General features: G+C 59.0%; 1 protein-coding gene across 4 annotated transcripts in view; it reads left to right on the top strand.

The window, feature by feature from the left end:
- The window catches only part of RIPOR3 (RIPOR family member 3), a 73,692-nt gene that overhangs the window by 35,895 nt on the left and 24,124 nt on the right, over nucleotides 1-13,673 (top strand). For all 4 annotated transcript variants that reach the window (XM_061127490.1, XM_061127489.1, XM_061127488.1 and 1 more), the window contains exon 2: nucleotides 8,713-8,831. In XM_061127490.1, the coding sequence (XP_060983473.1) occupies nucleotides 8,722-8,831 (110 nt within the window). In that variant the 5' untranslated portion in view covers nucleotides 8,713-8,721. The remainder of the gene's footprint in view (nucleotides 1-8,712; nucleotides 8,832-13,673) is intronic.

Genomic DNA, 13,673 nt, shown 5'->3' with positions numbered 1-13,673 from the left:
ATTTTATAATTAATAGTAAAACATTCCATTTGACCTCAAAGTTCATTTTTCAGTCTCCTGATTTTAAAAATAATCCTCACATTTTCAGGGAGCCTATGCCCTGTGACCCCATCCCTGGTGGAGAAATTGGCCCTAACTGTTCCACAAATAGCAGCCAGGAACAGAATTCTTTCCCAGACCTTTGGACTGGTCTGGAGAGAGACTCCTGGGCGCTGATGTCTGGCTGTGTGGTGAGGGGACGCTCTGTGTCCCCAGGATACCGAGAATTCCAGTCGGCTTCATCCAGGGCAGAGTGGTCGGCCCAGGTGGCCGGCAGAGTTCTGTCCGCCTGGATTTGCGTCCAAACCCGGCCTGGGTTGGGCTGCCAGACCAGGGTGTGCATCCATCAGCAGTCAGGTTCCTTGGGATTAGAAAGCTACGCAGCCTCTGGGTCTCTCCCGGCCTCCGGGTGGGGCTTCACAGAGAAGGCAGACCTCCTGCAGATCTCGGCTGCCACGGCCAGCACCCCCCGAGGAGGAGGCCAACCTCCACCCCAAGCTCAAGTCCCGAGCGCAGGCTTCCAGGCTCTCGCCCAAGCCCAGGTGTGCGTACGCGCGTGCACATGAGTGTGAAGGGTGGAGGTGGCCCAGGCCCCCTTCTGAAGACGTCAGGATGCCAGGCCCCCCCAGCGTCCGCCTCCCTTTTCAGGTCAGGAGAAGAAGCCTGAACAACACGTGTAGCCCACAGAATACCGCATCTCCACCACCACTCCTCTCCCCCGTGAGAACTCATTCCTGACCCCCAGCAGGCTGATCCCGGCCTCGCAGTGCAGATCTGACCAGCGGCCTCTACCCTGGCTGTTCCCCTCGGGCACCGTGGCCACCATTCTGCCCCCCACTCGCCCCAAGGAGCAGAGCAGTGTCTGCAGACAATCTTGGTTATCGCAGCTGGAGGGTGGAGAGCTCCTGGTGTGTGTGGGGTGGGGGGCACTGTAAACACACAGGACAATGCTCATGGCGAAGAATGAGCCTGCCCCAAATGGTGGCCGTGCTGAGCGCGAGACCCTCCCGTAGCTGCTTCTGGAGTGGGACCCCAGTCAGCACCCTCCATCTGACCCCACGTGACTCCTATTTATTCACCCCTAGGATGAGGGTTAGGTCTATGCACAGCCGGGCCATGCCCGCCCACCTGCACGCATTTTACAGTGATTTTTTTTTTTTAAAATTTGGCCATGCCAAGGGGCATGTGGGATCTTAGTTCCCCGACCAGGGATTGAACCCTCGCTCCCGGGATTGGAAACATGGAGTCTTAGCCACTGGACCACCAGGGAAGTCCCTTAAGGTGAACTATTGAAGACCTGCTGCCACTGGTTAGTTCAGGCCATTGCAGTTCTACCAGCCTCAGTTTCCCAGTCCGAAAAATGGGGGTGTGTTCACAGTGCCCATCTCAGAGGGTTGCTGTGGCGAGATGCCCAGATCCTTTGGCCTGGCGCCATTTTTATTCCTGGTCCTAAGCTGACCAGGGTGGGGGTGGTGTTCCCCAAGGCCCAGCTTCATCACCCTTTCTTCCCTGGGCAGCCCAACCCCCTGCCCTGCCCACCTCCACACCCACACACATTCCCCTCCATGGACCCCAGGAGGCTGCTTCCCCTAAGACCTGCTGGCTCTTCCAGAAGACCCCTGGTTGACCCGCCGATGGAGTGTGTCAGTGGTGATCGGGGGGGCCATTTAAATTAAAACACCCTCTGAATAGTTCACAGAAATTCATGAGTCATCTTTGCCTGGTAAAGCCCCAGTGGAGTTAGCTGGGAGTGTAGACAATATCTGTGGACCTTTGGAAAAAAAAATTTTTTTTTAAAGAGGGAAATCTCTCCTTTGACCCCAGATTCACCCTGAAAAGCAGTGTTCTCTAGTTGGCAGATATACAGTCAGCTTGGCGGCTTGATTACTGCTTGACCAAGGGCAGCTTAATCAATCTCTTGATTTTCTTCAAATTAATACTTTTTTCCAACTACGTTCAGGTATTGTTTCACAAGTAAAACATGCTGTATATAGTTTACATCTTGCTCTGATTTTTGTTGTTGTTCAATAGCTTCAGTTGAGTCCGACTCTTTGCAACCGCATGGACTGGAGCATGCCAGGTTCCTCTGTCCTCCACTGTCTCCCAGAGTTTGCTCAACTCATGTCTGTTGAGTCGGTGATGCCTTTCAACCATCTCGTCCTCTGATGCCCCCTTTTCCTCCTGCCTTCAATCTTTCCCAGCATCAGGGTCTTTTCCAATGAGTCGGCTCTTCAATTCAGGTGGCCAAAGTCTGAGAGTTTCAGCTTCAGTCCTTCCAAGAAATATTCAGGGTTGATTTCCTTTAGGAAAATTTACTTACATCTTATTTCAAAATTTTCTCATGTCATCCTTCCTCAAAATCATATTCATAGCGGCCACACAAATAGGTTATTGAAGCTGTGTCTTGCACTTGGCCATTTGTAGCCATACCCCAGTGTTCCCATTTGTGAAATGGGCACAGGTGTGCTTTAAAGTCCAATGAGAGGGCCTGCCTGCCCTGTCCTGTGACTGGTCCATGACGGGCTACAGGCTGGATTTACAGGATTTTACAGGAACTCCTCCAGGCCTGCCTTGGGCGGGAAGGACATAGGAGGCTCTGGACCGCATGACACACGGAGGCAAGTGGCCCTCTTGCAGCAGGGATCCTGACACCAGCGTCTGGTCTTGAACCATCTGGCAGTCAGGAAGTTTCCGTTTGCCCCGCAGCCATGGGGCAGTGAACTCTGAGGTCCAGCTGGGCTCTTGTCTTACACCAGAGGCCAGAACGGTCAGCTGATCTGCCCCTGTGAGGTTGGCTGTCTGTCTGCAGAGACACACCCTGGGTGTCCCCTCCCGGCTCCGGGTGCCCCCTCCACGGTGGCCCCTGAGAGCTGGTGGTAGGGCCCAGGAATGTGACTTGCTGAGCAGAGGGGATTGCTACTTGCTCTCTTTAAACCAAGTGTCCTTCAAGTCCATACTCTCTTCATTTAAACAGCACTAAAAAAAAAAAACAAAACCCACTTTAAATCATACAGAGGACGTCTGCTCTAAATGGACGGTTACCTTAAATGAAATTCAGCAAAAACAAAACAACCCGACTGCATTCCAGCTCCTCCTCTGCCGCCCCTGGCTCTGTGCCTGGGGCCAGCTCTGTGCTCTGTTGAACGGGAAGGGTGACAAGTGTCAGGGAGCCGGGATGAAAGGGGGCTAAAGACTGAGCTAGCCCTCCCGCGCGCCCGCTGTGCGTCTCTTATTGGCCCAGAGAGTGCCTGCGTTCTAGCCCAGTCCTCCCCACTTGCAGACCAGAGACAGAGGTTTAGAGGGGAGAGAACTTGTTCAAGATCGCGTGCGGCTGGAACCACGTTCTCTTTCCGTGGGCACGTCTCCCCAGTCCCGGGCAACCTGACTCGGGGCGGGGGGGGGCTCGGCGGAGACTGGGGGAGCCCGAGCTGGCTGGCCTGGGGGTCTCTGCGGCTCCCATCCTGGGTGGCGGTCGGCAACGGGGTTTTACGGGGTGGGGGGAGGCGCAGGGGGCTGGGTTTGGGCAGGGAGGGGGAGTTTTGGCTCTTCTGGCCCATCCACTCCCCTGAGGGTGATCTGGGCAGGTCGTCTGACCCCTCTGGGCTGGGTCTGGCCACCGAGAAGACGAGGGAGCTGGACTGTGTCCGGCGCAGACAGTCTGGTTCCCCGGGCAGCCCTTCCCTCTTCGGTATAAACTCACACCCCTCATCCTGGGCTATTTTGCCATTTCCTTTCCTGCTAAACCAAGGTCTATTTTGGAAACTCCTATAAGCAAACTAATCCCTGGCTGGCATTTGAGCGGATCTAAAAGAGCCCTAAGTGAGGGACTCGGGCATAAACGCTGCCCAGCCTCCAGAGCCCACACCGTTAAATTTAGAAGCATCACCTCCAAATGAGGTGAAATTGCAGGTCCCCGCGGCCGGCGGGCAGCTTTGGGCAGCACTGAACGGGACAGATTTAGCGGGGGCAGGGGCCGGCTCCCTCCGGCTGCACCTGGCGGGGAGAGACCCGGGACGGTCCCCTCAGTGTCTGGGAGCTGCTGCTGGGTGAGGAGCCCATTCAGCCGCCGGCCCGCCCCGCGCTTCCCAAGCCTCAGGCGCCCGGCCGCAGAGAGGCAGCGAGGGACACGTCCTGTCTGCCGCCCGAGGTTTGGTGTCTGCATGACTTCTGTCTCTCTCCTCTGCCCAGGGGCCCCCGCGAGGTCCCCAACTGGCTTCTCACGCCCTGCAGAGTGCCGGCGGCCCCCCAGACCTGCCCGCAGCCCAGCCGCTAAAGGATCACGCCGGCAGGGGAAGAGGGCGGAGGAGGAGGACGGTCTTGGGGGGAAGAGAGGGAGCTCCAGAGTGCTCGGTCTCTGTTCTGGGTGGTCAGGTCTGCTGTTGTGTCAACAGTGGAGCATCATTACGAGGATGACCCTTGGTCAAGGTGACAGACATCCGTTGGGACCCGTCGGGAGCCCAATGGGGGCTCCTGGGAACCCAGGGGTCTCAGCTCGGCCAGCTCATGCCCAGTCCACCGGAGGGGGGCGGTCCTGCAGTCCGCTAGGTGCGACCCCAAGGGTCCGCGACCAGGGATCGGCCCTACCAGAGGCCGGCCAGAAGGGGGCGCTGCTGAGACCCGACGGTGGTCCGAAGGGACCTGGGCTCCACACCCCCCTGAAGACTGCGGGGGATGGTGCTGGGTTTATGTCACCTCCAGAGCCGCATTCTAGCCTGGCAGGTCTCGGTCATGAACTTGCTTCATTCTGGGCCCCCTTTCCCCCGCTTCAGGCTCATGGTGGGCGCGGGGGAGGGGGGTTGTGTGTCTTCGGCACAGCCCCCAGAGAGGCAGGTGCAGCCTAGCATGAAGTAGCCAGGCTCTGAAGCCTGTCATGTTCAAGTTCAACCCAGCTCTAAAGATTCTGACCTGTGTGACCTTGGATGAGTTATTTTCCCTCGTCTCTGAGCCTCGGTTTCTTTATCTGCAAACTGGGAACCATAATAATGATACTTGCCTCCTATAGTGATGAAAGAATTAAATGAGATTTTAAGCTTTTGGAGCAGGTAGCAGGCAGAGTGCTGGCCAGGGGTCATCTGTCAAAAGCTGCTGCTTTTGTAAATAAAGTTTAGACGGAACTTAGCCAGGCTCATTCATTTGCATATTGTCGGTGACTGCTTTCTCTCTAAAATGATAGAGCTGCATAGCTGGGACAAAGACTACAAGGCCTGCCTGCAGAGCCAAGAACTTTCACTATCTGGCCCTTACAGCAGACGCTTGTCCCCCGCTCTCTGGAGTCCAGCACACAGTCGAAGTTCTTATCTTTATCCTGTTCTTCCACGGCCTCCGCCTTGAGCTGCACAGCCCGGTGAAGTCGGGGAAGCACGTGGCCTCTGGTCCCAGAAAGATGTGCTATGAATCCTCCAAGCCCCAGAGAACGTCCCTGGCCCTGCCTGCCGGCAACTGTCTAGTGGGGGAGACCAAAAAAACCTTACCTTTCGCAGAGTCCACTGTAATTAGAGGGAGTTGGGGGGAGGTCCAGGAAGGCTTCCTGGGGGAGGTGACATCTGGGCTGGTGGCAGAGGGCGGAGGTATCAGTCAGGGGATCAGCCCCCATGTGGCAGCCAGACCTCGCACTGTTGTTCAGTTGCTCAGTCATGTCCGACTCTTTGCCACCCCGTGGACTGCAGCACGCCAGGCTCCCCTGCCCATCACCATCTTCCGGAGCTTGCTCAAACTCATGTCCATTGAGTCGGTGATGCCATCCAACCACCTTGTCCGCTGTCCTCACATGTGAAACGCAGATACCTCAGCCAGCCTCTTCACCTCTTAGAGCTTCTTTCCTCATACGAAAAGTAGGGTCATTGACCCTCACGGCCCTGCCGTGAACTGTTGGTCCACAGCCAGGGGCTGATACCTCGTGTGGGTCTGCACCAAACCTTAGGTCTCCTCCTCTTTGGCCCTCCTTTCCTAGCGCTGGGCAGGAAGATGGTGGGTTTGTTCTAGCGAACTGCATGCAGAGGAACTGTTGAGCGGTTTAGCAACTGTCTTTCTCTTTTATCCTGAAGCGGAGGACTAGAGGGAGGCTGGAGGAAGGCCCCAGAAGGCCTGGGAGGGAGGGGGGGTGGTGCGGAGGGGAAGGGTGGCGGGAAGGAGTTCCGGTCCCAACCCTCCGGCGCGGGCACACCCCAGCCGCTGGCCTTGGGGGTCCCCCTGCCTGCTCCCCCCTGTTCCTAGCCCAGCTTGGCTGTGCTGGAGGGAGGGGGTGTTTGGCAGTTTGAGGAGGTTCCAGCGCCACCCAGAGCCTGCTGATAGGGGTGGGGGCAGCGGTGTGCTGATAAAAGTTTAACAACCGGCAGGGGAAAAAAGTCCCTCAAAAGCTAATTTGTAGCACTTGCGCAGTTCCACGCTGCACTTAATTCTGTCACGGCTGATTTCAAGCTACCAACATTCCTGACAACTTAACCTTCGACTCTTGCGAGCTGGTCCAAGCTGGCAGCAGTGCAGTCCAGGTAGGGACTGTGGGGGTCATGGGGGTGCTCCCGTGGGGCTGGGGTGAGCCCCCAGACTGGGGGATGCCGGACCGCATACCTGAGAGGTGCTGGCGTCCGTGCCGTGTCTGAGAACTCTTGGGTCCTCAGCCTGGCTCTGCCGCTTCCTAGCTGGGTCCCTGGGCTCCCTGTTGTCTCTCTGAGCCTCAGTTTCCTCATCTGCTGAGCTAGTTGGCTCCTACGCCAAGGGGGTTGTGTGGTGCTAATAAGATAATTCAATTAGGCACTTAGTGCACTTAAGAGCACTCAATAAACATTGCCTCCGCCGCCAGATTGTGTCCACCTCCCCGTCCATATACCTGGCCGCGGTTCACGGGTCTATGGGGTGGGACGGCCCCTAGCACTGGGGTCGCGATGCAGTGGGTGCTCAGCAAACCGTCAGGGCCAGGGGTCGTTCCTTGGCTCACCTGCCCCAGCATCGGGGTCTCCAGGCTGGTGTCTCGGTCAGCCGACTGCCGCACAGACAACCCTCTTTCCAGTGTCTGCTGCTGCTGCTGCTGCTAAGTCACTTCAGTCGTGTCCGACTCTTAGCGACCCCATGGACTGCAGCCTACCGGGCTCCCCCGTCCCTGGGATTTTCCAGGCAAGAGTACTGGAGTGGGCTGCCATCGCCTTCTCCTTCTGGTGTCTACTTCACATCATGTGCTGTTCAGTCCGTTGTCTCTTTGATCCTTTTCGGAATTCCCATTTTACAGATGTGATCACTGAGGCCCAGAGTCAGGGAGTGGCCCAAGTGCAGCTGGGATTTGAGCCCAGGTCTGGCTTTTTGGTTTCCAACGTTCACCTACACACAGGGGGTGCGGGGCTGAGGGGTGTGAGGGGTGTTTGAGGAGGAGGAAGCTTGTGGGGGCTACGCCAATCTTCCAGGGGGTTCAGAGTGAGGGCTCTGGAGCCTATGTCAGGGGCTACAAACAAAGTGTGGAACTAGACACTGGACAGACGTGGCCCCAAAGAGAATGTTATTCCAGCCAGAGGCCCCAGGGTAGGCAGAGGTGTGGAGTCCGGACTCAGCCACTGGGTTGGGGGGTTGTCAGGAAGGAGCTGACAGGGTGGGGCAGACCCCCCCGTAGGGCAGTGGGGCCCCTGGAATCCTAGCACTGACCCCACCCTGGCTGAGGAGTGAGGTAGGGAACTGTAGCAGCAGAGATTTAGGTTAGATATGGAGGAGAACTTTCCGATTGTCCTGGAAGACAGTTGGCAATATTCCCAAGAGATGTAGTGGCATATTTTTTTTTTTTTTTCCAGTCTCAAGATGGTTTGGAAAAAGGAAAAGACAGTCAGGGTTCTAGGCCGGCCTCACTGCAGCTGGGTCAGAGACGGGACAGTGGACCGGGGGCTTCTGGGAGCCTCCAATGCCAGCAGCCCAGCATTCTATAAACTGGGCTTCGTCACCTCCTACTCAAAACCTCCCTTGGGTCCCAGTTAGCCTCAGCCAATTGCAGGGCTGGAGCCCTCTCTGGGGCCGCCGAGGTCCCCCTGACCTGTGGACTGCTGGCTTCTCCAGCCTCACCTGGGGCCACACCCCCACCCACTGAACTGTCCGTTTCCGGGTTACACCTGGTCCTCTGCACCTCCGGGCCTTTGCTCACACTGTTCCCTCTGCCTCAGATGCCCTTCCCTCCCCTCCCTTTATCCTTCTTCCTTCCTCAGCCTTGTCTTCTCAGCTCTTGGTCACCTCTTCCATGGGTGGGTCCGGTACCCCCATCACTCCGCTAGGGACACCCTCCTGTCCCTGGAGGCTCATTGGCCTCCCACTGCACCGGGAGCCCCGGAGGGCGAGGGCTTGGCCCGGAGGGCAGTGTCTGGCTCACAGGAGATGGTCTGTCGGAGTTTATGGAGGGGGTCAGGATTCCTGGCAGAGGGGAGGTGAGGAGAGCTGGCTCAGGACTTGTTGGCTCCTCCTGCGTGAGGACTCAGCGTTGCACAGGCACCGAGGACCCAAGCGCAGAGTGCAGAGGCCTGGTTCCCATCCTGCTCCTGCTCTTGCAACCTCACCAAGCCTCAGTGTTCTCATCTGTGAGCTGGGCGCAGCACGGCCGCTCCCCCCACCCCAGTCCCTTGGGCGCCCCACGGGAGGGTGGCCGGCCTGCGGTCAGCACTCTCCAGGTGCCAGCGCGAGGCTGACTGTCCCGCCCTCTCCCCGCAGGTGACCACCATGTCGGTGAGGGTGCGCTTCCTGTCCTCCGGGGACGCGGGGACCGTGGGGGTCATGGGCCGGAGCGCCTCCTTCGCGGGCTTCAGCAGCGCCCAGAGCCGGAGGATCGCGTAAGTTCTGCCCACACCACGCGAGGGAGTCTTGTCTGAAGGCCAAGGACTGGGGAGGAGGGTGGTGAGGGTGTTCTTTTCCGGGGCCGGTGGCCCTGAGGCTCTCACTCTTGCCAGCCCTGCAGCCCAGGGCAGTGTGTGTGTGTGTGTGTGTGTGTGTGTGTGTGTGTGTGTGTGCGTGAGACTCAGTGCTGGGAGGAACCTCTAATTTGCTTCAGATCCAAACAGGTGTCATCTCACATAATCCTCGCTATTGATCCTGTAAGTTGATCTGCCTGAGTTTATCAGGCCCACTTGGCAGATCAGAAAACTGAGGCTCAAAGAGATGGAGCCGCTCACCCAAGGTCACACAGCAAGACAGATTCAGAGTTGGAACTTAGTCTCCTGGAGGCGGGGTTGGGATAGAATGTCCTTCCTGGTTGATGGAACAGGAAACAGGGCCACCTGTGATCTGGGGCAAGTGACTTCACCTCTCTGAGCCTGGCTTCCTCACGTGCCCGAGGGGAGGTCCAGTGTCCTTCCCTCGCGGGCTTGCCATGTGGGAACAGGGCGGCGATGCGTGGTGACCGCAGGGGCACGCTGGCACACAGCAGGGGCTTGTGGGAGGTTTCCAGGGAGGCGGAGCGGCCTCTGCAGAGACGCCTGGTCGGCACTCACCCCGGACCTGAGTTCAGGACGGCTCCGTGACGTCTCCTCCAGCCTCGGGGAGTGCCCGGGGGCAAGGTGCTTTCCTGCTCCTGGGGCCATGGCCCTGCCAGCCCTGGCATCCTGAAGGGCCTGCCAGCCGGCTGTCCGAGCAGCTGTGACAACAGCTGAGCCGGGCGCGGGGCCTGGTGGGCCGGTGACCCCATCAGTGACCTGAGCTCATCACGACGTTCCCCTCCCGAGACCCTGCAGGGGCTCCCGTCCCACCAAGAGTCCAGTCCTGTCCCCCCGCGTCTGGCCGGCCTGCGGCACTGGGAGCCCACGCTGGCGTCTCTACCCCCTCCAGGCCTTTGTTCAGCCCACACCCCACCTCCACCCGGAACCCACCCCCCCAACCCCCTTCACCTGGCCCCGTCCTGCTTAGTCTCAGGGGCCTGAGCTTCACTGCCGCATCCTGGGCTGAGGAAGGGGGCCCCCACCGCCGTGAGGATGGGCCCCGCAGTCAGGCCCTCCCAGCTCCCACCCCGCTCAGCTCCTCAGTTCCGAGGTGTGTCCGCTTTGAAATCCTGGAAGCACCCTTAGGAATCCCCAGTGAAAGCTGCTCAGTTAGCGTCCGACTCTTTGCAACCCCATTTACTGTAGCCCACCTGACTCCTCTGTCCGTGGAATTCTCCAGGCCAGAATACTGGACTGGGTACCCATGCCCTTCTTCAGGGGATCTTCCCAACCCAGGGATTGGACCCAGGTCTGCCACATTTCAGGCGGATTCTTTACAGTCTGAGCCACAAGGGAAGCCCAAGAACACCAGGGTGGGTAGCCGTTCTCTTCTCCAGAGGATCACACTGGGGTCTCCTGCACTGCAGGCAGATTCTTTACCAGCTGAGGTCCGGTGAAACCCTAAGGAACCCCTAATTCCTTCCTTACGTATTTCTGGACACCGACTCTGGTCAGGCCCCGTCCCAGGCCGCACCCTCCTTTCAGGGCTGAAAACTGTAAGCCGGTGACACTCAGGGTGGGTGCAGCTGGGGGCAGGAGTCATGAAGGAGTTGAAGCAGGACAGGCAAGCAGGCAGCGGGGGGCTGGAGGAGGCCCCAGGGAGGAGGGACCCAGTTCAGTGAAGGCTGGAGGGGAGAGGGGTGGATCACTGCAGACAGGGCGTGGTGGGGAGAGGCCTTCCAGGCAGGGGAACAGAGGTGTAAAGGCCCTGGGGTAGGAATGAGCTTTGAGGGGCAGGAAGTGGGTGTGCCGCCGGCCTGGGGGAGAGTGCTCAGGAAGGGAGGGGACCCCATGGGAACTCCTGGGACATGCACAGCATGACGGGAGCCATGGACGGGCTGGCACAGAGGAAACTGAGGCCCCAAGATGGGGAGAAATTTGGCCAAAGCCTCAGAGTGAGTTAGCACCAGCGCCCCGATGCCTCCGAGGAGGGACTGTGTGGGTGCCCCTATGAGGAGGGCACACAGTGGGTGCTCCATAAATGCTGTGGAGAGGGGCTAGGGACAATGAGGAAGGCACACAGTGGGCACTCCATAAATGCTGCGGAGAGGGGATACGCCCAAACTGGCCAGGGAACGATGTTGTTTCTGCACCCAGTCATTTCTGAGTTGCCTCTTCCTGGGCTTCCTGGGCCTCCCACCCCTGGGACCCTCCCCGGCTGAGCACACGTGGAGCCGAGTGTGCGGCTGGGCCTCCGGGAGGGCGCCTTTCTCTGACTTCTATAGAAGAACTCCAGGGGCTCTGCAGCCGGGAGGGGTCTGTGGACCCTGCGGCCAAGGCCAGCTGCCCGAGCTCACACCCACCCGGTGACCTGTGCTCAGAGCTCACACTACTGTCACGACCCCAAAGTTCCTAGCAAGTTTTGGCCAGAGGGTCCTGCGTTTTCTCTTGCCTTGCCTCATCACCGATTCTGTCCCCCGTCCTGCTGGCAGCTCTCCTCCTGCAAGGCTTCTGGGGGCCTCCGGACCCCCTGAATCCATGGCGAATGTCCCTTCGGGCCCCAGCTGGGAACTCTGCACAAAGAGTGCGCCAAGGGGGGTCCCCGGGCTCTTGCTGGCCTCTCCTGGATTCCTGCGGTCTCTGTGCAGAAAGAGAACAGAGTGGATCTGACCTGTTGACCCTAGAGCTCAGTGGTCATCAGCAAGGCTGTCCTGACCAGATGCCTGCAGAGCCTGTATCCCAGTCTGAGAGAGATGGTTTCGGTGGCTGTAAATGTCCCGGGCCCCTCCTGGGGGGTCCTCATCTAGCGCTCCCTAACCCCACAGGGAGTTCTAGAGGAGACGTGCCCTGGACAGGGTCTGAGGTTCCTGAGTGGCTGCCATCGGGCCTCGCCCTCTGCAGTCCCCTCGCCAGGGGGTGGGGGAGATGCTGCCCGCGACGGCAGAGAAGCAGCAGGTCTATCTTTAACTTCCTGTCTCTGTCCCGCGCCCAGGGATCTGGACCCTTGGCTCTGGGTCCGGATTGGGTTTCAGGCCTCACCTTCTGGCTTAATTGCTCAGGTAATCCAACCAGGCTGAAACAGGGCTGCTCGCCAAGGCACTCAGCAGTGGGGGCGGGTCAGGCAAAAATAACCTTAGACGGGAGAAGAGGAGAGCCAGGCTCCGCTTAGGTGTCCCCGGCCCACATTCCTGCTCTGGCAGATGGCAGGCACCCTTTGACTCAGGACATTTTTTTTTTTTTTTTATTGCATAATCAAAGAATTCACTTGGGGAAGTCATCTGGAAATTCTCCACTAAGGTGTGAAGGAATGTTATTAATATAACCAGGCCATGTGTAACAAATATTGATACATAATAATATATTATAACATAAGGCCATATATAACAAGGGGGGGAGGTGAAGAAGAAGGCTAGGTCTTGAACGTCCCCTTTCTGCCCTGATTGACAGGCAGGGCCGCTCTCAACCCCTTCCTGCCATTCCTCAGCCCGCTCTCCCCTCCCCCAGGCTGGCGGGCAGGGACCCTCCCAAGCCAGGATCTGCTGCAGTGTCCCGATCGCCTTGGGAATTCCTCCGCTGACATGCCTGGGAAATGTCAGTGTGAAAAGGAAGCATCAGCCCTTGCTTTCCAAGGAGAGGAGACTAGAGAAAGGACAGATGGGGGGCTAGAGCTCAGAGATGTGTCAGGAGACACGGGCTAGCTCCCACGGAGCACCCAGACCAGACTTGACCTTGGCGGGTGTGTGTGCCTGTCTGTCCTCATCCCCAGGCATCGAGTGCCACTGGCGCAGGAGGAAAGGTGAGCTTGCAGCGAGCTCTGAGTCTTCGCCCGAAATGTGTCCGGTCGATGCTATTATTTATTGCCCCGTCGCCAGCCCCGCCCGCCTCTGGATCCCGCACCTGCAGCAGCCATGCACCCGGGTCCTCTGATGTTTCTCAACGAGCCCGGGCAGACGGGCTGGCCCGGCAGCCTCCCGTGAGGGACGGGTCCAGTGGGTCGCACGTGCCCATCTGGAAGCTTGTCTGGCATGCCGGGGGTGTTTAATATTTACTGAGTCCTCCCAGGGCTAGTGTAACATCCGCTCCTGGAGGATGCTCCCTGCCCTGGCGGTTGTGACACTGGGCCAGACGTGCAACCTGATTTCACCATCTGGGGGCTGCATTGCTGACCTGGAGAGGCCACCACGCCGGCTCCGAGTGGCCGCCACACCTGCTTGGTGGGGCCTCAGACGGGCGCTCTGGGCGCAGAGCCTCCCCGGGAGTCTGTGCTTTCAGGCACAGCCGCAGACCGAGGGCAAGGACGCCTCCAGGTAGAAGGAAGCAGGGCCCAGCCGAGGGTGTGCACCCGCCGGGGACCGTGGGCCCCCGGAACCGGCAGGCGAGCGGGGCTCCTGCAGCCCCACCTCCCGGCAGCTTGCCCACCGCACCTGCCTGCCCGCCCGCCTGCCGGGGGCCCTAGCCTGTCTGAAACCTGCTTCTCTCGAGGCTACAGTCCTGCCCGTCCCTGCTGGCCTGGAGATGGCAACTTTGCGGAGGCTGTGTGCTAAGAGGTGGGTGACGTGGCGTCCGGGAGGGTGGGAGAGCGAGGCACGGAGCCCCCTCCTGGGCTGTGCAAAGCGTTGCTTGACGTACAGCATGTGAAGAACAGCGGCGGCAGGTGCAGGGGTGAGTGCTGCTGCTGTGACAGGCTCTGGGCCAGGGCTCCATGCACGCCACCTGGTCAAGCACAGCCTGAATGGAGGAGCCTTCCCGGTTCACCCGATT

Source organism: Dama dama, chromosome 23, assembly GCF_033118175.1.
Source record: "Dama dama isolate Ldn47 chromosome 23, ASM3311817v1, whole genome shotgun sequence".
In the NCBI taxonomy this organism is placed as follows: Eukaryota; Metazoa; Chordata; class Mammalia; order Artiodactyla; family Cervidae; genus Dama; species Dama dama.
This window is presented reverse-complemented; position numbering and strand designations above follow the sequence as displayed.